General features: G+C 51.4%; 6 protein-coding genes across 6 annotated transcripts; 4 read left to right on the top strand and 2 right to left on the bottom strand.

The window, feature by feature from the left end:
* Positions 1 to 835: 835 nt before the first annotated feature.
* VTN77DRAFT_6343 (uncharacterized protein) lies at positions 836 to 5540 on the top strand (the record flags this gene model as incomplete). Its single annotated transcript, XM_069422611.1, has 4 exons — positions 836 to 1428; positions 1502 to 2036; positions 2094 to 4571; positions 4650 to 5540. The coding sequence occupies 4 exons, from the start codon at positions 836 to 838 to the stop codon at positions 5538 to 5540; spliced, it is 4497 nt and encodes a 1498-aa protein (XP_069276156.1).
* Positions 5541 to 6570: 1030 nt separating this feature from the next.
* Positions 6571 to 6940, top strand: VTN77DRAFT_6342 (uncharacterized protein; the record flags this gene model as incomplete). Its single annotated transcript, XM_069422610.1, has 3 exons — positions 6571 to 6729; positions 6774 to 6839; positions 6920 to 6940. The coding sequence occupies 3 exons, from the start codon at positions 6571 to 6573 to the stop codon at positions 6938 to 6940; spliced, it is 246 nt and encodes an 81-aa protein (XP_069276155.1).
* Positions 6941 to 7621: 681 nt separating this feature from the next.
* Positions 7622 to 9484, top strand: VTN77DRAFT_6341 (uncharacterized protein; the record flags this gene model as incomplete). Its single annotated transcript, XM_069422609.1, has 4 exons — positions 7622 to 7837; positions 7911 to 8290; positions 8344 to 8773; positions 8831 to 9484. 4 exons carry the CDS (start codon positions 7622 to 7624, stop codon positions 9482 to 9484), a joined length of 1680 nt encoding a protein of 559 aa, XP_069276154.1.
* A 1761-nt stretch (positions 9485 to 11245) lies between these two features.
* VTN77DRAFT_6340 (uncharacterized protein) lies at positions 11246 to 12834 on the bottom strand (the record flags this gene model as incomplete). Its single annotated transcript, XM_069422608.1, has 2 exons — positions 11246 to 12159; positions 12291 to 12834. The coding sequence occupies 2 exons, from the start codon at positions 12832 to 12834 to the stop codon at positions 11246 to 11248; spliced, it is 1458 nt and encodes a 485-aa protein (XP_069276153.1).
* A 5229-nt stretch (positions 12835 to 18063) lies between these two features.
* Positions 18064 to 19078, bottom strand: VTN77DRAFT_6339 (uncharacterized protein; the record flags this gene model as incomplete). The annotated part of the gene is made up of 4 exons (XM_069422606.1): positions 18064 to 18633; positions 18692 to 18911; positions 18962 to 19000; positions 19053 to 19078. The coding sequence occupies 4 exons, from the start codon at positions 19076 to 19078 to the stop codon at positions 18064 to 18066; spliced, it is 855 nt and encodes a 284-aa protein (XP_069276152.1).
* A 432-nt stretch (positions 19079 to 19510) lies between these two features.
* On the top strand, positions 19511 to 20821 carry VTN77DRAFT_6338 (uncharacterized protein; the record flags this gene model as incomplete). Its single annotated transcript, XM_069422605.1, has 3 exons — positions 19511 to 19670; positions 19743 to 20055; positions 20107 to 20821. 3 exons carry the CDS (start codon positions 19511 to 19513, stop codon positions 20819 to 20821), a joined length of 1188 nt encoding a protein of 395 aa, XP_069276151.1.
* Positions 20822 to 21575: the final 754 nt, after the last annotated feature.

Genomic DNA, 21575 nt, shown 5'->3' with positions numbered 1-21575 from the left:
CCCGGTGGTGTAATGATGTCTTCCTCCCCCGCGATTTCGTCAGAACTCTGCGGCGCTGGCTGCCACCATTGGTCCGTCTCTGTACCTTCCACAGTCATAACAGGTACGATACTGTACGACCGTACCACAAACAACGAGGGATGCCCAGCCCTACAACTGCCCGTTTCGTGCATTGCTCGATTAGTCATCCGCTGACACGTGGAGCGCAACCCCTCCAAATCACGCGATCTCACCAATCACAAGTCGGCATTTTTTGCACTAGTGATTTGACTTGCATTTTGATAACGAGGAAAATGCGAATACGAAAGATACGAGGGATACGAAGATACCGGCGATCCACTCACCCGCTCCTCCCTGATACTCCATCAACGAGCCTCGCTAACAGCATCTTACGCGCTTATTTGTGATGTCACAGACGAGCCCTATTGCTATTATTTGGCACAGAACAAGGTCGTTAGTCGTTTCGGATGGAGCTGCTTCCGAACCGTACCATGAATTCGCACGCGGCCAATGGTGCTCGCTACCTGAAACACTACATACCTAATCCAGTCATTCGTATCCAATGGCTCAGGATAGAAAAATAATCATCAATGCTAATACATCCTCAAACGAGGATTGAGAAATTCGCGATGGGACCAGCTCTACGTCCTTTCTGCAGGAAGGTTACATCTGCCGAGGAACTGTTGTTACGATACTAGCCCGCTCCGTGAGGCTCGCGTAACAGCTATTTTTCTTACTTTTGGTCTCGTCTCTTTGTGATCTTTGTTCTTTTTCTACTGTGTATTTTCCTCGTGAGACCTTCCCATTCATGTAGAGTGGTGGTTCACCTCTCTTCATGGCACAACCACCGGCTCCCTGGGGGGCCCCGGCCGCCTCTGCTCTCATCGGGACGGAGATTCACCAAGCAATGAACCAGACAAGCCCGGAATCCGAAGATGTTTGCGAGACCTCGACCGGGGACGAGTCGACGGAGCAGGACTCCATCGAAGGTATGGGCCAGAAGCAGCGCGACGAGATCACCCACCTCGCCCGTCAACTCTCCCAGTTATCGCACCGCAGCAGCATCCGGCCCGGTCTCGAAGAGCCTCCGAACCCGTTTCTCGATCCCGACGCGGATCCCGAGTTGAATCCCAACTCGGACAAGTTCAACCAGCGCAAATGGGTCAAGAACATCCTCCAGATCACCTCCCGCGACCCGGAGCGATATCCGCGTCGCACGGCCGGCGTCTCGTTCCGCAATCTCAATGCGTACGGATATGGAACCGCCGCCGACTATCAGATGAACGTCGCCAACCTGTGGCTCAAGGGCTTTGGCTGGGTGAAGAGCGCGCTGGGGTTTGGTAAGAAGGTGCGCATCGATATCCTGCGAGACTTCGAGGGATTAGTGCGGAGTGGAGAGATGCTGGTCGTTCTGGGGAGGCCCGGAAGGTGCGTATACCAATTGAGTTCCGAAGGTTGTGTCTGCAATATGTCAATATCACCAAGCTGAGACATCGTTTAGTGGTTGTTCAACTTTCCTCCGCACTTTGGCTGGAGAAACGCACGGTTTCTGGCTCGATGAGGGCACCGACATCCAGTACCAAGGTATCTCCTGGGATGAGATGCACAGTCGCTTCCGCGGCGAGGTTATCTATCAAGCGGAGACTGAAATTCATTTCCCCCAGCTGACTGCTGGTGAGACTCTGCTGTTCGCCGCCCATGCCCGCGCTCCGTCCAATCGTTTCCCTGGCGTCAGTCGCGACCAGTATGCCCTCCACATGCGTGACGTTGTCATGACCATCTTCGGCCTGTCCCACACCGTCAACACGCAGGTTGGAAATGAGTATATTCGAGGCGTGTCTGGTGGTGAGCGTAAACGCATCAGTATCGCTGAGACGACACTCTGTGGCAGTCCATTGCAATGCTGGGATAACAGCACGCGTGGATTGGACAGTTCGACCGCCCTTGAGTTTGTCCGCACCCTTCGGACTTCCACCAAATATACGGGTTCCACCGCCATCGTGGCCATCTATCAAGCTGGACAAGCCATCTACGATGTACGTTCTTGCATTGGCCTCTATCTGGAAGCAGCGTACTAACGGAGTCGTGTTCAGATCTTTGACAAGGCCATTGTTCTCTATGAAGGCCGAGAGATCTACTTTGGTCCTGCTGCCGATGCTAAGCGTTTCTTTGTCGACATGGGGTTCTACTGCCCTCCCCGCCAGACCACCGCAGACTTTTTGACCTCCCTGACCAACCCGGCGGAGCGTCAGGTTCGAAAAGGCTTCGAAGGCCGCGTGCCCCAGACGCCGGATGAGTTTGCAGCCCGTTGGAAGGAAAGTGCCGAACGCAAAGCCCTCCTGGCCGAGATTGAAGCCTTTCAGGCGGAATACCCGTTGGGTGGTGATAAGTTTCGCGAATTTTCCGAATCGCGAAAAGCAGAAAAGGCCAAGGGGATGCGGGCGTCGTCGCCCTACACGCTGTCCTATCCGATGCAGATTCGCCTGTGCCTGTGGAGAGGCTTCAAGCGTCTCAAAGGGGACATGAGCATGACCTTGGCGAGTGTGATCGGAAATACAATCATGTCCCTGATTATCTCCAGCATCTTTTATAACTTGCCCCCTACGACCGGGAGCTTCTACTCCCGCGGTGCGCTGCTCTTCTTCGCCATCCTGATGAACGCCTTTGCCAGTGCCTTGGAAATTATGACCTTGTGGCAGCAACGGCCTATCGTCGAGAAACACAGCAAGTATGCTCTCTACCACCCGTCCGCGGAAGCCGTGAGCTCCATGTTGGTCGAACTGCCCTCCAAGATCCTCCAAGCCATCGCCTTCAATCTGATTCTGTACTTCATGACCAACCTCCGGCGGACACCTGGTCACTTCTTTGTTTTCTTCCTATTCTCGTTCAGCACGACCCTGACCATGTCCAACCTTTTCCGCTTCATCGGTGCCGTCTCGCGCACTCAAGCCCAGGCCATGGTCCCGGCCGCGTGCTTCATGCTGGCCCTGATGATCTACACCGGATTCACCATCCCGATCACCGATATGCACCCGTGGTTCCGTTGGATCAACTATCTGAATCCCATTGGATACGCATTCGAAAGTCTCATGGTCAACGAGTTCAGTGAGCGACAGTTTCCGTGCTCCCAGTATGTGCCCTCCGGTCCGGGATATGAGAATCTCCCGAACAACTCGTTTATCTGCAGCGGCAGTGGCGCCGTCGCCGGTCAGGATTACATCGATGGTGATGCGTACCTCAACACGACGTTTAGGTACTACCGCTCCCACCTCTGGCGTAACTTCGGCATCCTGGTGAGCTTCTTCTTTTTCTTCCTCGTCGCGTACATCGCGGGCAGCGAACTCGTGACCGCAAAGCCGTCCAAGGGCGAAATTCTCGTCTTCCCTCGCGGAAAAATCCCGGCTTTTGCGAAGGCGGCCAACAAAAGGAACAATGACGACCCAGAGGCGGCAGCGAAGCGGGAGAAGCAGACCGTGGCACAAGAAGGCCATGACCAGACCGCGGCCATAGCCAAGCAAACGGCAATCTTCCACTGGCAGGACGTGTGCTACGACATCAAGATCAAGGGTCAGCCGCGGCGCATTCTCGATCATGTGGACGGCTGGGTCAAACCAGGCACGTTGACAGCATTGATGGGTGTCACCGGTGCCGGCAAGACTAGTCTGTTAGATGTCCTGGCGAACCGAGTCACTGTCGGGGTGGTGACTGGCGAAATGCTCATCGATGGGCGCCCACGCGATGCTTCGTTTCAACGCAAGACGGGCTACGTGCAACAGCAAGATCTGCATCTAGAAACCTCGACTGTTCGGGAGGCCCTCCGGTTCAGTGCGCTTCTCCGCCAACCGGCCAGCGTCCCGCGGGCTGAAAAACTGGCCTATGTTGAAGAGGTCATCAAGATGCTGGGGATGGAGGAGTACGCAGAGGCCGTGGTCGGCGTCCTGGGTGAGGGTCTCAATGTCGAGCAGCGCAAGCGGCTGACTATCGGTGTCGAAATCGCCGCCAAGCCTGATCTGCTGCTCTTCTTTGACGAGCCAACATCCGGTCTGGACAGTCAGACGGCGTGGTCCATCTGTCAACTCATGCGCAAGCTGGCCGACCACGGTCAGGCCATTCTCTGCACCATCCACCAGCCGTCCGCGGTGCTGATGCAGGAATTCGACCGGCTTCTGTTCCTCGCCAAGGGCGGCAAGACCGTCTACTTTGGCGAACTGGGCGATAACATGAGCAAGCTGATCGAATACTTCGAGAAGAATGGTTCCCCGAAATGTCCCCCGAACGCCAACCCGGCCGAATGGATGCTGGAAGTGATTGGAGCAGCACCGGGTTCTCACGCCGACAAAGACTGGACCGAGGTGTGGAAGGCAAGCCCGGAGCGGGCCGCGGTCCGCGAGGAGCTCGCCAGGATGAAGGCGGAACTGTCTCAGAAGTCGCAGGCACCGAGTGATGCGGGTTGGGGCGAATTCGCGATGCCGTTGTGGTACCAGTTCGTGGTCTGTCTGCACCGTATGTTCCAGCAGTATTGGCGCACGCCGGCGTACATCTACTCCAAGCTCGTTATGTGTGTGATTCCTGTAGGTCACATCTACACCCACCCAGATCTTTCAAAATTCCAATCTGAAAACGTCGAAGCCGATCACTGACTTGTCCAGCCCCTCTTCATCGGTTTCTCCTTCTGGCGGGAGCCGACCAGCTTGCAAGGACTCCAGAACCAGATGTTTGCCATCTTCATGCTCCTGACCATCTTCCCCAACCTTACGCAACAGATGATGCCGTACTTCGCAAGACAGCGAGCATTGTACGAAGTCCGGGAGCGGCCTTCCAAAGCATATTCCTGGAAAGCGTTCATCCTAGCCAGTATTATCGTGGAACTGCCCTGGAACATGCTCATGGCCGTCCCCGCGTTTTTCTCCTGGTATTACCCGATTGGGCTATACCGCAATGCCGAGCTGACAGATACGGTCGTCTCGCGGGGCGGGACGATGTTCTTGCTCATCTTGCTGTTCCTGCTATTCACGTCCACTTTCAGCTCCATGGTGATTGCGGGCATCGAGCAGCCCGAGACGGGCGGCAACATTGCGCAGCTTCTCTTTTCCTTCTGCCTGGTGTTTTGCGGTGTTCTGGCGACTCCGACGGCCCTTCCGGGGTTCTGGATCTTCATGTATCGGGTATCACCGTTTACATATCTGGTATCAGCAGTCCTATCAACAGGACTAGCGCAGACGAAGGTAGTCTGCGCAGAGAACGAGATCCTCCGCCTCGCGCCGCCAGCCGGCCAGACGTGCGGGGGGTTTCTGGGCCCGTACATGAGCTATGCAGGCGGGTACCTAGTGAACAACCCGAGCAACACGACGGTCTGCGAGTTCTGCACCGTGTCCACGACGGACGCGTTCCTGGCGCAGCTGGACATCTACTACAGCGACCGGTGGCGCAATGTGGGGATCCTCTTTGTGTACGTGGGCTTCAATATTGTGGGCGCCATCTTCTTGTACTGGCTGGCGCGGGTGCCGAAGAAGAGGACTTTGAAGGAGAAGCAGAATTAGACCTTTCTATTCGTGTGAAGCATATATTATATGTGTGCCAGTTCGGTTGGTATATTACCATTGTTGCTATTATTGCTATTTCGGTTGCTATTAGCGCTGACCTTTCGCCTTGTTTTCTTTTGCAAAGGAGGCGATCTTTCTCACCTATTCGTCTCTTCAAAAGCAATCGAGTCATATAGCATTTAGCATAGAGATATAGAGGCAGTTCTAAATCAAGTACTTCAATTGCTTGGAGCGACAGACTGGCTGATTAATTAACGTGATAAGTCAGAAGAGAGTAAAAGAAGTAATTACATAATCTTCCTGTGATCCCGAGCAAGAACCTGTCAGACTCTGTGAGTTCCGGCGATAGTATTATCCTACTAGCATAGGTACTCTCCACTCTCGACCGGATTGATAGCATCATCCACTACGGGACCTCCTCAACAACTATATATAGCCTGTATTATCTATAGCACGATAAATATAGTACATACAATATCGATAAGGATGATAAGGATGATAATCGTGGTGACTAGATAGACTGCTTGTTTACTTTCCTATTGGAGTGACTTGTACGGAGTATCTTTGGCAGTCCTCATCAATCAACCGCAGGCAACGTGTGCTTGGTCTCCAAAGCGGTCCTCTGTACATACATACGTACATCAGGTATTAGTTACTCTGTATACTGCGTACACAGCCTTACGTGTACTCCGTACTCCGTATACAAATCAAGGGTTAGTTAGGGTTAGGATTCATCCAGATCAGATCAGATGATTTCGGATTACTTTCAATGCAGCAATTCATTCCCCAGGATCTCAGATCAGATCTGGTTTTTTTCTGAAGGTGGCCTTTGCTCCATAGTGGACAGAGTGGACTTCTATCAACTAGTATGATGTACGGAGTATCTATCAAGGGTCGAGAATCTCCAGAGTCTACAGAGTACCCTGTACTCCGTACAGACTCATTCTTCTTGTTCTTTCTTTCGTCCGTCCGATTTCCTCCGTCCAGTCTGCCACGCGGCAAGAAACCGCCAACTTGCCAAGAAATAATGCAGGCCCTTGTCGGCGTGCCGGGGGTCAACGGGCCAGAGTTGCTCCGAAATCCGATCCGTGGCGAAGGCAGGTGGATCCGATTCCGACCCCGTGTCGGAAACGCTAAACCGCAAAGGGACGGCGGTGGACGGGTCACTAGTCCCGAAACAGTCAAAGTAGGTAGGCTGCAAGCAGGGCGGCGCGGGGACCGAGTGATTAGGGTTCCGGGTCGTCGCTCGCGTCGTCGCTCGAGCCTCTTTTTATGCCGGTTTTGGAGATCCGAGACGTTGGTGGCTGTTCTTTTTTTTCTCGTCACGTCAATCTTGATCCGGCATATCTTCGTATCGATTTTTTTTTAGGCTTCAGGCGTCCAAAGTGACCAAGTGACTCATTCTGTTATGCGTCAGCCCCACATGGATGCCTGTTGACGCTCTAAGCGAGCATGTGGTCTGAACTTGAACACGATGCAGTCCATGGGAAGACCTCCAGGATATACTTCGAGACATGACGAAGTCGGAAGTCCCCATGACATGAAGCCCCTGCTGCCAGCTGCCCCCCTGACTGAGGAATGAGGACTGAGGAGTCGCCGCCAGCTGGACTATTATTGGCTGCCACAGAGATAGACTCCAACGCTGGATGATGGAGAACCGAAATGACGGAAGACCCGCCGACCGGCGCCTAGAATCGCAGCCAAGTTAGCCAACTGAAACGTCGCTTATTCTGAATGGTTTATTGCTTGAATGCCAGTGGCTCCGCTTCCCGCCCGGACGAATTCGTCCGTATCAACAGCGCCGAGCCAAATTCTGGACTTTTCTACCGAAGTTTCTTGTACGGAGGACGGAGCACGAGGACGGTGTACGGAGTAAGATAGGATCGACTAGGCAGCAAGGGTATCTGCGTGGCTTTTATAGCCAGGTTTTTCTTTTATATTGCCATGTGAAGACCCAAAGGCGCTTGCAGCCAACTTCCACTGCTAAGCTCATCGCCATGGTCACGTTGGACGGTTCGACAGAGGTGTCCTCTGTCGACTCTACCTTTGAAAAGAGAACCCCGGCAGACACAACCACCATGCCGGCTACCCAGTCCAACTCTGTCGCGGAGAAAGAACTCGTCGTGGACGAGCCAGCCAGGGACGCCGTCCCGACGACGGAAACAAAAGAGACGACCCCGTCGCAAAGCCAGCAGCAAGATGGAGAAGAAGAGGACGAGAATCAATACCCCGCAAGCTGGCGACTGGCGCTGATCACCATCGCGCTGTGTCTGTCCGTGTTCTGCGTTGCTTTGGTAGGGTCCGACGAATCTGTTTGTTGGGTCAGGATGATCGATTGCTGACATATGATTCTTTTGACTGATCCAGGACAACACCATCATCGCAACCGCGATTCCCCGAATTACCGACCAATTCAAGGCACTCGACGATGTGGGCTGGTACGGTGCCGCCTACCTGCTCACGACCTGCTCCGTGCAGCTGATCTTCGGCAAACTGTACACCTTCTACTCCCTCAAATGGACCTACCTCGGCGCGCTGTTCCTCTTCGAGCTCGGCTCCTTCGTGTGCGGTATTACGCCGACCTCTGTCGGGCTGATTCTTGGACGGGCCGTCGCGGGTCTGGGTGCGGCTGGTATATTTTCCGGTGCGATGCTGATCATCAGCCGGACTGTTCCTCTGCGCTCGCGTCCCACATACATGGGTATGATTGGGGGGATGTACGGCATTGCTTCGGTGGCTGGACCTCTGTAAGTACTTGCCCTGCAGGTATCTCTGACATCAACACTGACCACTCTTGCAGCATGGGTGGTGCATTCACTGATCATGTCTCCTGGCGGTGGTGTTTCTATATTAACCTTCCCTTTGGAGCGGTGACGGCAATCTTCATCATCATTTTCTTCAAGCCTCCTGGCAAACAGACCAAGGACGACCTGACCTTCATCCAGAAAATCCGTCTGTTGGATCTCGAGGGTGCGGTCGTGTTCATCCCAGGAGTGGTCTGCTTGCTGCTGGCCTTGCAGTGGGGAGGGACGACGTACGCGTGGAACAACGGGCGCATCATTGCGCTATTCGTGCTCTTTGGCGTCTTGATCATTGCATTTGTCGGGGTGCAGATCTGGAAGCAGGAGAGAGCGACGGTGCCGCCGCGGGTGTTTAAGAACCGGAACGTCTGGGCATGTTCCATGTTCTCGGCGTTTTTGGGCGCGGCGTTCTTCGTGATGGTGTTTTACGTAAGTCTCCTCTTCCAGTCTATATTTTGAGGTATATCGTTGCTGACGCTGTTCTAGCTGCCCATCTGGTTCCAAGCGATCAAAGGCGCTTCGGCCGTCAAGTCGGGCATTATGAATCTGCCGATGATCCTGACTCTAGTGATCATGTCGATGATTGCGGGCGGCACCGTGACCATCGTCGGCTACTACACCCCGTTCATGCTTGCATCGTCTGTGCTCATGAGTGTCGGCGCCGCCATGCTGTCCACGTTCAAGGTCGACACGGGCCACTCCGAGTGGATCGGCTATCAGGTCCTCTTCGGGGCTGGGATCGGGCTAGGCATGCAGCAGAGCATGGTGGCGATCCAGGCGTCCCTGCCGGGCCCGGACGTCCCCATCGGGACGGCGATCATGATGTTCTCGCAGACGCTCGGCGGCGCGCTCTTCATCTCCGTCGGCCAGAACGTCTTCGAGAACAAACTGGTGTCGAACGTGGCGGCGGCGCACATCGCGGGCCTGAACCCGGCCATGGTGGTCAACACGGGCGCGACCGAGATCCAGACCCTGATCCCGCAGCAGTTCCTGCCGGCCGTGCTGACGGCGTACAACAAGGCGGTGACGCAGACCTTTTACGTCTCGGTGGCGATGGCCTGTCTGTCGATCATCGGCGCGGCGTGCGTGCCGTGGAATTCTGTCAAGGGGAAGAAGATCGACATGGCGGCTGCTGCATGAGTAAAAAAGGAAACATGTGTACAGTATACTACATTATTTATTCTGTTGTTTATTCTGGATAGAGGCCATCTGTAGTTACTAGATAATGTCTATCTCACCTCTTGGGTCGAAGGTTCATGTCGTGATATTTATAGTCTTTTTTTTTTACCCTTTACAGAAAGATCATGGAATAGATTAGATAATATACTACTCTGTACTCAACGGCTGGAATAATTAATCCTCAGTCATCCATCCATCCATCCATCGATTAGGTAGACAGGTGTTACCAAGAAAAAGGACATTAAGATGACTGAATTTTGACTAGAACTATGGAACTATTAGAGCTAATAGGACTCCTACCATACATAACATGAGGGGACAGTGATGATTAGGGAAGAGATGAAGAGAGTGAGAAAGATAAACTGAATTTTAACCCAAAAGATCAATTTCGGGTATCTGCTTCACGGGTGAGACTGAGAGCACTTCCGCCTAGGCTAGGACTCCTACTGTAGGCGCTGACAAGACAAACAGACAGACACACAACACAGCCAAGCATCAATCTCGACTCGACTCAACTCAGAACATACATACATACAGTTTGAAATTGTAACCGGTGGCCGGAGCGATCTAGAAAGCAGGTAATAGTGGTCATTAAGGTTATCCGGTCTACGTCCAGAATCAAAAGATGGCGAATATATAGCCTACTAATTGATTCTCTGGCTCTCTTTTTTTAGTATTATACTAATATACTATAAGAAGGAGAGTGTTCGAATGGAATGGAGACACGGGGATATGGAGACATTGACTGACTACATCAGTTGACCTTGACTATGTGTAACACTTCAAATACATAGCATGGCTGGTGTTAAGAGAGAGAGAGAAGACATAAAACTGGGCTCTGGTGATCCCTGAGCTTATTATACAATATATAAAAGACTACGTACAGTACGAATAGACGAGATATCAATCCTTCAGGTGGACAGAAGAAGAACCTTGGAAAAAAGAGTGCATATTCTACTGTACGTTACATTCTGACAAGCCCTATCTCTTTCCTGGGCCCCAATCAATATAATAGATGATGGACGATTATGGATGATTTATGATTCGGTTCGACGAATTCAGACGATCTCGGATTGTCTGAGCTGAGCAGAGCAGAGCGTCGTGGTTCAATGGGTTCAACGTCAATTCTTTATTTATTTGAATAATTCATCATGCTACCGACAGTCATCAGGGTTAATCAATCAAGAATGGCAAGGCAAGGCAAGGCAATCTATCATACGGAGTACCCCGTACTCGTCCGTGGTAAGAATGAGAATATTTTTTTTCCAAGAAAAATTTCCTGTCTTCCATTCGAAATTCCTTGTCAAGCAAACCTGTTCCATCCATCCTGTATCCATATACCCATTTCGACCAATCTTCCAGACAGACATGACCATATCCCAAATCATGCGAACGACGACACGACCAGACAAGAATAACAGCATATTTGTCTCATACATTATAGATAGATAAGAAAAAAAAAAGGACTCTTTCACACACACATCATGTCCGATTCATGCCACGTCACATTCAAATGGATGCCATCTTTCTCTTTGGTTAGAAAAGAAAAGAGGAAAAAAGCAAAGAAGGAAGCAAAGGAAGTTGGAAGTTTATGGGAAGAGATGGAAGAAAGAAAAAGGGGGGATTCAAACGCAAACGAAAATAAACCAAGAACGTATATTAAAGGCGTGGTATCATGACGAAAGGGGGGGAAAAGTAAAAAGGAAAAGGGAAAAGGATGTATCAGGCGTCACGTCTACTCCTGTCCACCTTGGCGAGACTCGACAGTATCAACCCCTTTGATCCGTCCTGGCAGATGATCCCTTCCTGGATCGCCCACTCTCGCAGATCCGGATCCTCTGCCTCTGGCTGCACGTCTCTCTGCTCGTAGTGTTTCCCAACATGCTCCATCCGCTCTTCCCAGCTCTGCGGCCCCTCGAAGAGCCGACCGCAGAACCCACATCGACTTCGCTGAGGCGGCTGGCGCTGTGTCTGCCAACATCGCTGTCGAATCTCCTCGAGACTGATCTCGAACTCGTTATATTTCTCTTTCTCGGGCGCCTGCTTCCCCGACCAAGGGGAATGCATCCGTCGCAGGTGCTGGGTGAAGAGATCTTTACGGTTGAAGTCATTGGGGTGGCGGTTCCCGTTACCGCTGTGATTGCCATCCGGCTGTGAGACATTACAGAGCCCAAGATCACACCGATAGAATCCCAGCTGGAGATGCTGGGACGCGACATGGCGTTTCCACTCGTTTTTTGATGTGAATGTGCTTTGGCATCCATAGTGACGGAAGCTGCAGACAAACTGTCGACCGGCGCCCCCGTCCTTGGACCCAGACTTAGAGCTGGTCTTGCTCGCCGTGTTTCGTCGAAGACCGCGCTTGCCGACACGCTTCAAAACATTTCTCGTAACTCTCTTTGGACGGGAGCGTGACGTAACGCCTTTTGGTTGCATCGCAGAGGTCGCATATATGGGATCGCTATCCGTCGTGTCGTTGAAGGAGGTCTCGTCATCAGCCTCCGCATCAACGTCCATGTCAGGGTCGACCGTTCCGTCGGCTTCGTTGTGGTACGAAAACGAACCAGGCTGATATATGTGTGCAACCGCTTTCTGTCCGAGTGTCTCAGTTTCGACTTCGAACTCTGGTACAACGTCTATGCCTTGTCAGCACTTAAGATAGAGGGATTGCTTGTTAATCCTTTTTCTATTTGAAAAAATGTAATCCGCTGACTCTGGTCCCTTCTCCCTTCATGTCTATTATCTATCATCATGGTTGTCAGCTCACCTGGATAATGTTGAACCTCCCTTAGAGCCACTGAACTCTCGTCGGGGTCATATTGGCCATACTCCATCGGCCAATACAAGGCGTGTCTACTGCCGTATGGCAAAGGACCAAAGCATTCGAATGAATAGCATGCCAGTCGCGGACTCGGGGAGCGATCGCTCTCCGTGTTGGATGAGAAATCACCACCAGAAGGGCCACTGGGAGATGAGTATCTTTCGTTTAGAGGTGTCTGGGGGTAGACATCCAATTCCGTTCCTGATAGGCCTCCAGCATGGTACGTAGATCCACGGTCCGCATCCAGAACGGGGTACGAAGGACAACAAAAGCCTTTAGCAGATTTCTCCATCATTGAGAGGTGGAGCTGTAGTTGGGTAGTTCGCTGCGTGGCGACTGGACAGGAAATGGCCTCCGTTTCATTGGGAAGTTGGTCCGTGAATAGAGAATGAACTGCCATGTCTAGTCCCATAGGATGCATCATGTTGCCATCATCAACTCGGGGAACATCCAGGAATGATGGGAAATACGTTGGGTCCATGATTTTCATTCACATGAAGGAGCCTGAATGGATTCGTGTCCCAATACTGCTTTCAGGGATGGGAATAAGTGTTCTGGTGTACGGTGGACATAAAAAAGCTGGCGCGATTCCGCCGTGGAGACAAGAAAAGAAACGCGACGCTCGTGAACTGTCAACGGCATCTGTAGAGCTAAGATGCCCCATTAATATACCAGCCATTTGTCCATGCGCGACAAACGCTTTGGACAAGACAGGAATAGTTGCAGGAATATTTGTTCCCACCATAGTCGACCACCCTGCTGGCGAGCTATGCAGCCATGCACTACTATAGCATTTATTTTAGGCAAGAGGAACTATTGGGTTGATGTTGGATGGGCCGCCATTGGCAGGAGATCGGAAATCTTCCACTCTTTTGAGCCGCATCGAAGGCCGTAGTCCACTGGCGAGCGCCAAGTGAGTCGTGACTAACGATCCTAGGGTCAGGGATGGGAACCTAACAGGGCACTGCAGGCCCCTGCATATTGTATACCGTCATGCTCATCAGTCATCACTGAGGACCACACGACGCCGACAACAGATTTGCTCGGCCTAAAATGTCATCTGCTTTCTCGGAGTAGTGCGGCGCTTAGACTGTAAAAGAACTGCGGGCCACCCGATGGTGTGTCCCATTTTGAAGTCGGTCTTGCGATAGTCGAGACAGTCCGCGGACACTCACAACCAAGACAAGTGACCACAGTCTCCTCAGCCGCATTGTATGAAAGTTGCAACTTGCAACTCAGGGCGAGCGTAAGCGAACCGAAGACGGGCTCTGTGGTGCAGTTTCATGATGATCAGCAGTCCAGCGCCTACGGCAGACCAGGGTTGATGGAGTACAGGGCTCGAGACACTCTTGCGAATGAATACTTTCGTTCCACAGGCTACAGCCAGTCCAGCGTGTTCTGGATGCCCTTGGGGATGGTCTGACCGTTCCTGTGAGTGGTCACTGGAGAGTCTACCCGGTTTCTCCATCTACCCTCCCTGCAGATTTCCCATCCTTGTTCGCCATTCATTCTTTGCCCGGGGAACGTGGCGTTCACCCTATATGCGCTTAGTGGCGCAGACCAGTCGGGCGTTGCTTCGTGCGGTGCACCCCGGCTGCTCTTTGCTGTACTCATCGCCCGCCTCCAGGGATATGGATCACCCGCGGCACGCGAGCTCGTGGTGGATAGAAGACTGCGATGCTTGAGTCTGCGGAGAAGAGATGACTAACCGCCACGAAAAAAGTCAATTCTGACCTAAGTCTCAAGTCCCGACATGACAGATGTGACAACCATCCCCTACCAATGTTCTCGATCGGAAAAGTCGCGGGTACTCCGGACAGGGATAAAGGTGGAATATTCCTAGTTTGGCGGTGCTGCAGACTTCTCCGTAATCTGCTTCCGTCCTCCGTCTGACCCCGGTAGAACTATGTTAGTTAGATGCCTTGCTATTTTTGCCAAATTTGAGCATCGCAGACTTGGTGAAAATCACAGATAGAACCATCGTCGATCTGAGCAAGGTGGAGATCGACTGCCGCGCCCTAAACCCTGGATTAACGCAATTCGAAAAGAGGAGACGATCCGTAGCTAAGGTTGCGTTGATCGATGGGGAAAGACGCGATTCTGCCTCGAAGAATGTTCCGGACCGGGCAGAATCTGCAGCCAATTTGTCAGTGAGATGGCTGCCACGCTTGACTAGGCAACGACTTGCACCACTGGCGCTGGCAGCAATCCGCGAGACCAGACGATCGGCATCTTTGGTTGAATTGTGGCGTCGCCAGTGGCTTCCTGTCATCCTTATCGGGACTCGATTGGGCTAGTAGAAATGTAGAATTATAGGGACTGTGCCCAGTTGAAACTTGACCGGTCACTTCTCAGGAGAACCCTTCTTTGCTTCTTCTGAGTGGCAGGGTTGGTGACAGCCTGGCAGAGCGTCCGATGCTTTGCCCGTTTTGCCTCGTTAGCCGCTGCGCCCTTGACCAACGTGGAGCAGCTGAAGGAGTTGGCCCAAGACCCCCTAGCAGATAGGCATACACCTCCTTTGATGGTTGATGGTTTTTTGAGTGGTGGGTGACGGGATGTTGGCGATGCACAGGCGGGCGTTAGTTAGTGCTCTGAAGGTACTCCGTATACAGACAACTATCCTGGTTGGTAGTCAGTTGTGCCATCTTTGAATACGAACATCATAAATTCTTCTCTCCGCCTGGGGTGAGCCAAGGTAGCGGTTCATTTTCTGGGCCCTGTATGTCGGGACTCGGGTGGCATCGTCTGCGTCTGCAGTTGTCTTGGACAGTATTGGTGGAAGGAGTCAGTCTTGACTAAAACTGCAGTCGCTCCGCAACTGACGCGTTGCCCGCATCCATCATTTCACATTCAACAACCTCTCATCCAATCGATCCAGATTAACCCCCATGCAGTGAGATTCTAGCTTCAGCGGCACAGGATTTGTATGCGCCATTATCTCAAGATGCCGTACCCAATCTAGCATATGGGCTTGCATGACTTGGGCGAAGAGCGCCCCAAAACCAAATCCCCGACGTTCGCCATTCATAACTATCAACTAAAAGGGTTCCTTGGCATCCTCCGGAATACGAATCCGTACTCTGCGCTCTGGAGCTAAAATAATGCTCAGAATTAGAATCCACATCCTGTCACTGTCAGAAGTGGAGCCCTTGCCCGGGTACAGGGTAGTGAGGCCGCGAGGCGCAGACTGACAGTCAGTGGAACGTCCAATTAGTTGAGTCCTTCGGTTGCCCAAAGTCCCTACGTATTCGAATCCTTGACCCTCCACATTTGCAACTAGTTGCAGGGATTTGGCATTTTCTGGGTCTAAATGAGCATGTTCTTAGGGCAGTCATCTAGTTCGTCTCATTCGAAGCCACATCCCAGGGACGATTTCCGATCTACTCCATAGATCCCCACGATTCGATAGTTGCTGCAATGGCATAGTCATGAAACCGGTAACCCGATCGAATGTCTATTGCCAAAGTTGGATACCGCGTGGGAAGACATCTACGGAGTACTCCGTACACCGAGGAAACCAATCCATTCACTAGGACGAAGGAGGCAGTTGCAGAATGTCGCCGCGGAATGCATTCAGAATATTATCCCCTAGCATTGGATCTCTGAGCGGCCAATCTTTTGAAAGGGTCTTTGATACGAGTCTACGACAAGCTGTTGTCGCTATCGTTATTCGTTGATCGGCAATACTATCCCAGATGCAACTCAACTCTCAAGAAGGATTTCGATAACAGATCGAACAGGTACATTACTTGCGACAAAAATTTCTCTATGCAGTTATTCTAGCTTTGGATCTTGGTGGCACTCCCTCTTGAGCAGTGATGACAGTGATAGTCTCGTTTCCATGTTTTCCTTTTCGACCGTTTTAGGGAATTTTTTTGGAACTTCTGAACAGCCCATACAGGATAATCCTTTTGAAGGATATCTGTCCTATCAAAACGTTATAATAATAGACAAACATGTGCTTGCTCTAGGATATGAGGAATATACTTTAGGTATAGTAAACACGATCCATGAATGGAAGCTGAACGCCCAAGATTGATCTCACTTTTGAGAAGAATTGAGATAGTGATTTGATGCATTGGCTTTCCCCTTCGTGAGCTCATATCCCTATCCATCTGTCAGCATTGATGTATGTAAATAACAAGATTTCACGGCTGATGGAATGGCTCCAGGTACTCTGTACTCTGGACTACAGAGTACAGTGCCATAGTATGTGCCTCTAAAAATGACCCGCTAGTCCCAATAAACAACATCTTATTGGTTAATAGCAGCTAGCGTCCTAACGTTTTGCCGCGGGCAGGTGCAATTTAGACGCCCCGGCCAAGATCCATGTCAGTCAGGAATTACGGAGTAGACGGACCGCAACCATCATTCGAGGATCCACGGGGAAAGCTCCCAAGACCTAGGTCCAAGACACCATCTTCACTCAACGTCGCCAGCTATGAGCTGAACTGAGCTTTGCATATCTCCACGGACCACTGCGCGAGGACAACTTACTGGCAAAGGAAAGAAAAAAGCCAGCGAGCAACTGAGATTCTCCCCCCTGTAGCTTGGCTACCTGTGGCTTTTCCTCCTGAAAGGCGGGACTGAGAGTGACAGAGGGGGAAACAGACAGAGAGTGTGTTCGCGAGAGGAGCGAAAAGTGATGCTGCAACTACGATAGCATCTATCTTCATATGAGCGACAAGACAAGGGGTATTTTGTCTAATTGACGACAGACCCAGTCGCGTCGTATCAGCAATGTATGTTGACACATAACCTCCGAGGTCATCTCTTGAATAAAGAAACTGATGATATTGTGATTACGCTCCAGGGTCGTCTACTCGCTGATCATCATCAACAAGGCCGGAGGGCTTATCTACCAACGGGAATTCCAGGCTGGCCTGCAGAAGCTCTCGACGAACGACTACCTGGTGCTGGCGGGGACGTTTCATGGGTAAGTCGTCATATACTTAATTTCTTTACCTGCTTTCTCTTGGATATCTTTCGTCGTACTAACCTATCGGTTGCTGTATCCAGTGTCCACGCCATCACCCGCTCCTTAACCCCTCAGATCCCCTCCTCCGTCCCTGCCAGTAATGCCTCGGGGACATCGACACCCACCCAGTCGTGGTCTCTCCCGAACCCAGGCTTGCCCAAGACCGGAATCGAGGTTCTCGAAACCGACCGGTTCCGCCTCACCTGCTTCCAAACCCTCACGGGCACCAAGTTCCTCCTCTTCACGGATCCGCTGATGCCCAATGTCGACGTTGTGATGCGCAAGGTGTACGAGCTCTATGCCGACTACGTGATGAAGAATCCCTTCTACCAGCTGGAAATGCCGGTGCGATGTGAAGCGTTCGATCGGCACCTGGGGACGTGGTTGAGGGGGAGGACATAAAATCCAACTTGCCAGGGGGTTATGATGATTATTATGGTGATGATGCTTGATACGACATCTTTTGGATTGATTATGGATTCGGGCACAGCGGAATTCTGACTTTAGGCCTTTGTACTGGCAAAATCTGTACAGAAGAAATAAATAGAAAACTTGCCGAATTTCTAGGGATCTTCTGCTGTAGACCTTCGATAAACCAATCTATCAGCCATAGCTCATAGTAAAGCATCCCGCAAAGTTATACAGTAATTAAAAAAAACCCCCCGCCGGCTGTGCATTGATAAGTCATTTCCGAGATAAAGAGAATCAAAACGATCAATCATATTCCTGTGAATCCTGTCCCTATGCCGTATCCATCTTATCTCCATCATGACCCTTGTCCTTGGAGGACTCTCCGTTTTCCTTCTGTTGGGACTCGCCTCCTTCCTCCGGAATCTTTTCCAAGGCAGCCTTGCGTTCCTGCTCCTCGCGCTCCCGCCTCTCCTTCTCCTGTCGGTTTCTCTCCTCCTCGAGGGATAACCGCAGTGCGAACGCCAATTCCGGATCGTTCTCTGCCGCATCTTCAAAGCCGAACGCTTCGCCGCCCTCCTCGCCGGCAGCGCCAACACCGAGACCAGCCTCGCCACCCAGAATAGGTGTGGCCTGCAGCTCCTCACTGAGCAGGTTTGGCCCAGGCGGGATGATGGCCAGGTGCGAGCCGTCTCCACCCTTGACATTCTCGACAAACGCCTCCAACTTCTTGGTCGTGTCAGAGTCCAGGTCGCCGAAAGCGATGACATCGATTGATACGTTGTTTTTCTTCATCTTCTTGGCCAGCTTGACCAGTGCCTTTTCGTCTTCGGCAATGGGGGCGCATGTGAACACGATGATTCGTTGTCTCTGGGACTTCTCCGAGCGATGTTTCAAAGCCAACTGGTCCAGACATTGTCAGCGCGGAGTCTACGTAACGCGAAGCTTTGTAAACACTTACACCAGCAACCTGTATGCTCGAGGCAAGATGCGAGGTGCCATGGATCTTCGTTCGGTGCAGTCCCGACAGGATCTTACCAAAGTCCGATGTGAACGTCGAGAGGACCTCGGGTCCATTTCCACCCATGCTCATCAGGCCAACAGCGGACTGCGGGTGTGCTCGCATCTTGGCGCTATGGATCACGCTCACTGCATCGATCTGCGCTTGCCATCGTGTTGAACTGGAAGAGGTTAAATAACGGCTATCTCAACATGGCACACTACCACTTACGCATAGTCGCCATTTCTGCTAGGTTCGCTGTTGTCCACACTGCAGATAATCAGTTTCTCTTTGTAATATGACGAGGGTGAGCAGAACGGACATGATCATAGTCGCCTCCAGCACCATCTTGGCAGTCGATCAGAGCGGTGAGCTCTGCGAAAGGGAACTGAGAAAGACCGCGAACAACCCTCGTAGGACGTGAGGAGACGAGAAGGGACTTCGTGAAAGGGAAAGCACGAGGATAAGCTGCGTGGGGATGAAGCTGTTGTATTAATATTGGGACAGACGCCGATGATGAATGATGCTGTTGTTAGAGAGGGTCGAGCTCGGCACACCGCCCGCAACCCGCACTAACTACGATTAGCGGCCACTCCGCTTCCAATTGTTTACTCCCGCCCTTGTCTCCCGAACTCCCGCTGCATCATCTCCAAACGCGCTGCACTTTGCTCTCCACGCGACTTTGCCTCCGCCACCTTTAGTAAAGAATCTACAGATCTTTCTGTCCGGCAGTAATTTAAGACACGTCTGAGATTTCGCACTTTCGCCATTTCGAGCACAATGACTTCTCTCTTGTTGGGGAAACGCAAGACCCCCGAGCCTGAACGCGACTCCCACAATGAGGATCCGTCCGCAACACCCACCGGCAGTCCTGCCAGGAAGAAATTGAAGATCACTCAGAGTCAGAAGCAGGCTCTCATTGACAACCTACAATTGGAAAGTAAGATTGTGCCGCCCACCACTACAACAGACGCGATGGCATCCCTTGATTGAGCATGCTGACTCAAGCCAGTTACTGAACGAGCTCGCAAACTGCGGGCGCAATACGCTCTCCAGGCACAGGACCTTCGAGCGCGGATTGAACGACGCGTGAATCGTATTCCTGTTGCTCTGCGAAAGGTCACCATGGGCGAATTGTTGGAGAAGTACAATGCGGCTGCACGACCGGAGGAGGCAGTACAAACGTTCAAGAAACCGGCCCTTCCTTCAAAGATTGCCAAGCCTGTTCCCACCACAACGATATCCAGGGATGTGGAAGGTCAAAGCGCATCCTCTGCAGCTCCTACATCTGTCAAGACACAATCCCGTCGTCTCAAGCGCGCCAGGTATGGCCTGCCTTTTCTCATCGTTCTGTCAACATTCTGACTGGTCGCTAGTGATGATGGCTTGTTTTCAGACAAGGAGAATGCCCCAGTACCCACAGATGTCCATATTCCTCTCGATAACCCGAAGAAGCGTGGTAACCCAAACGTTGCCGCTGGTCAATCGCGTGCTGTCTCTCAGGTCCTTCGTGATGCTGAAGCCAAGATTCTCTCTCCAAAGTCCTCCAATTCACGAACCTATCATCAATCCCCGCTGATTACCTCGCCGAGTAAACCACAGCAACAAACGTCGTACTTGTCCAGACCAGCGTCTCCGTTGAAGCCTTCCAGCCCACTGAAGGCCATGATCGAGAACGCCAGACGGACGGAAACAAAGACAGTATCTCCGGCTACGACGACAAGTAAAACGAAAGCAGCATCCCAGACGAAGAAAACTACAGCCAAGGCAGCCACGAAGCCGACAGCTGCAAGTGTCCGATCACCAGCGCGACCAGCGACACGCCAGGAGCGAACCGTGAGCACGGGCACGACATCGTCGAATCTTTCCTCGGGAACGACAATCGTTAAGTCGACACGAAGTGGTGCTGCAGCGAAACGAACTGGAACCGCAACCCCGTCCTCCACCACCGCTGCCAAAAGAACGACGGTTGCACGAAGTCAAGGCCCGACGGCTGCTGCGACTGCCAAAAAGACGGCCGCTGCCAGTAAAAAAGCTGTCACTGTTGTAGACCCGCCTGCTAGTGGCAGGGTCTTACGGAAACGTGTATAGAACTGTACACTACGCTTGCTGTGGCTTACGATTGATGAAGTGCTATAATGATAGCAATCGGCGAAAGCTTTTGGCACAAAGGAGAGACTTCGGCTTGAAATGCTTCAATCAAAGGGAGAATGAAGCAAGTCTTGTGTTGTGGTCACACTGTTCGATATTATTACAATTCGGGCGTTTGACTTGGAAAAGTTTACTGTTTTGGGTGGTTTATTTTCTACATGCATTCTAATCCCACAGAGGATAGACGCATCACATCGTTTTTGGGGTATACATATAACCTTTTGAAGAAAAGAGGAGGGTGTTTGTTAATTGTTAATACATATCTGGCGTTCTGTCGGTTTCCGGGTTCGGTTTGGTTAGGTTAGGGTTATGCTGTGCTGTATGTACTTATTATTAATTTAATTTTTTTTGATGTTTTTTTTTTGGTCTTTTGTTGTTTGTTCTTGATTTTTGATTTTTGATTCTTGATTCTCTGTCTATCAGACAGAACTACTGCATGTATATATCCATATCCACATCCATCCATCCATAGACAGGAAGGAATCAGATCAATCCTAACCGTTATACTGTTATACTATGCTGTTATTTTAAATAGATAGAACTCTTGGCTATCATTGCATGAATTGAATTGAATTAAATTGAATTGAATCGAATCAAGAAATGTCAACAGACAAACGAGAGAAAGACTGAATTAATTCTTGACTAGAACACTAGAATAGAACTCCTAGTACTGATATCATAACATGAGAAAAAA

The sequence above is a fragment of the Rasamsonia byssochlamydoides genome (genome assembly GCF_041956645.1).
Source record: "Rasamsonia byssochlamydoides strain NRRL 3658 unplaced genomic scaffold VTN77scaffold_49, whole genome shotgun sequence".
Taxonomy (NCBI): Eukaryota; Fungi; Ascomycota; class Eurotiomycetes; order Eurotiales; family Trichocomaceae; genus Rasamsonia; species Rasamsonia byssochlamydoides.
Note: the sequence above shows the minus strand (reverse complement) of the source record. Positions and strands in the feature narration are given on the sequence as shown.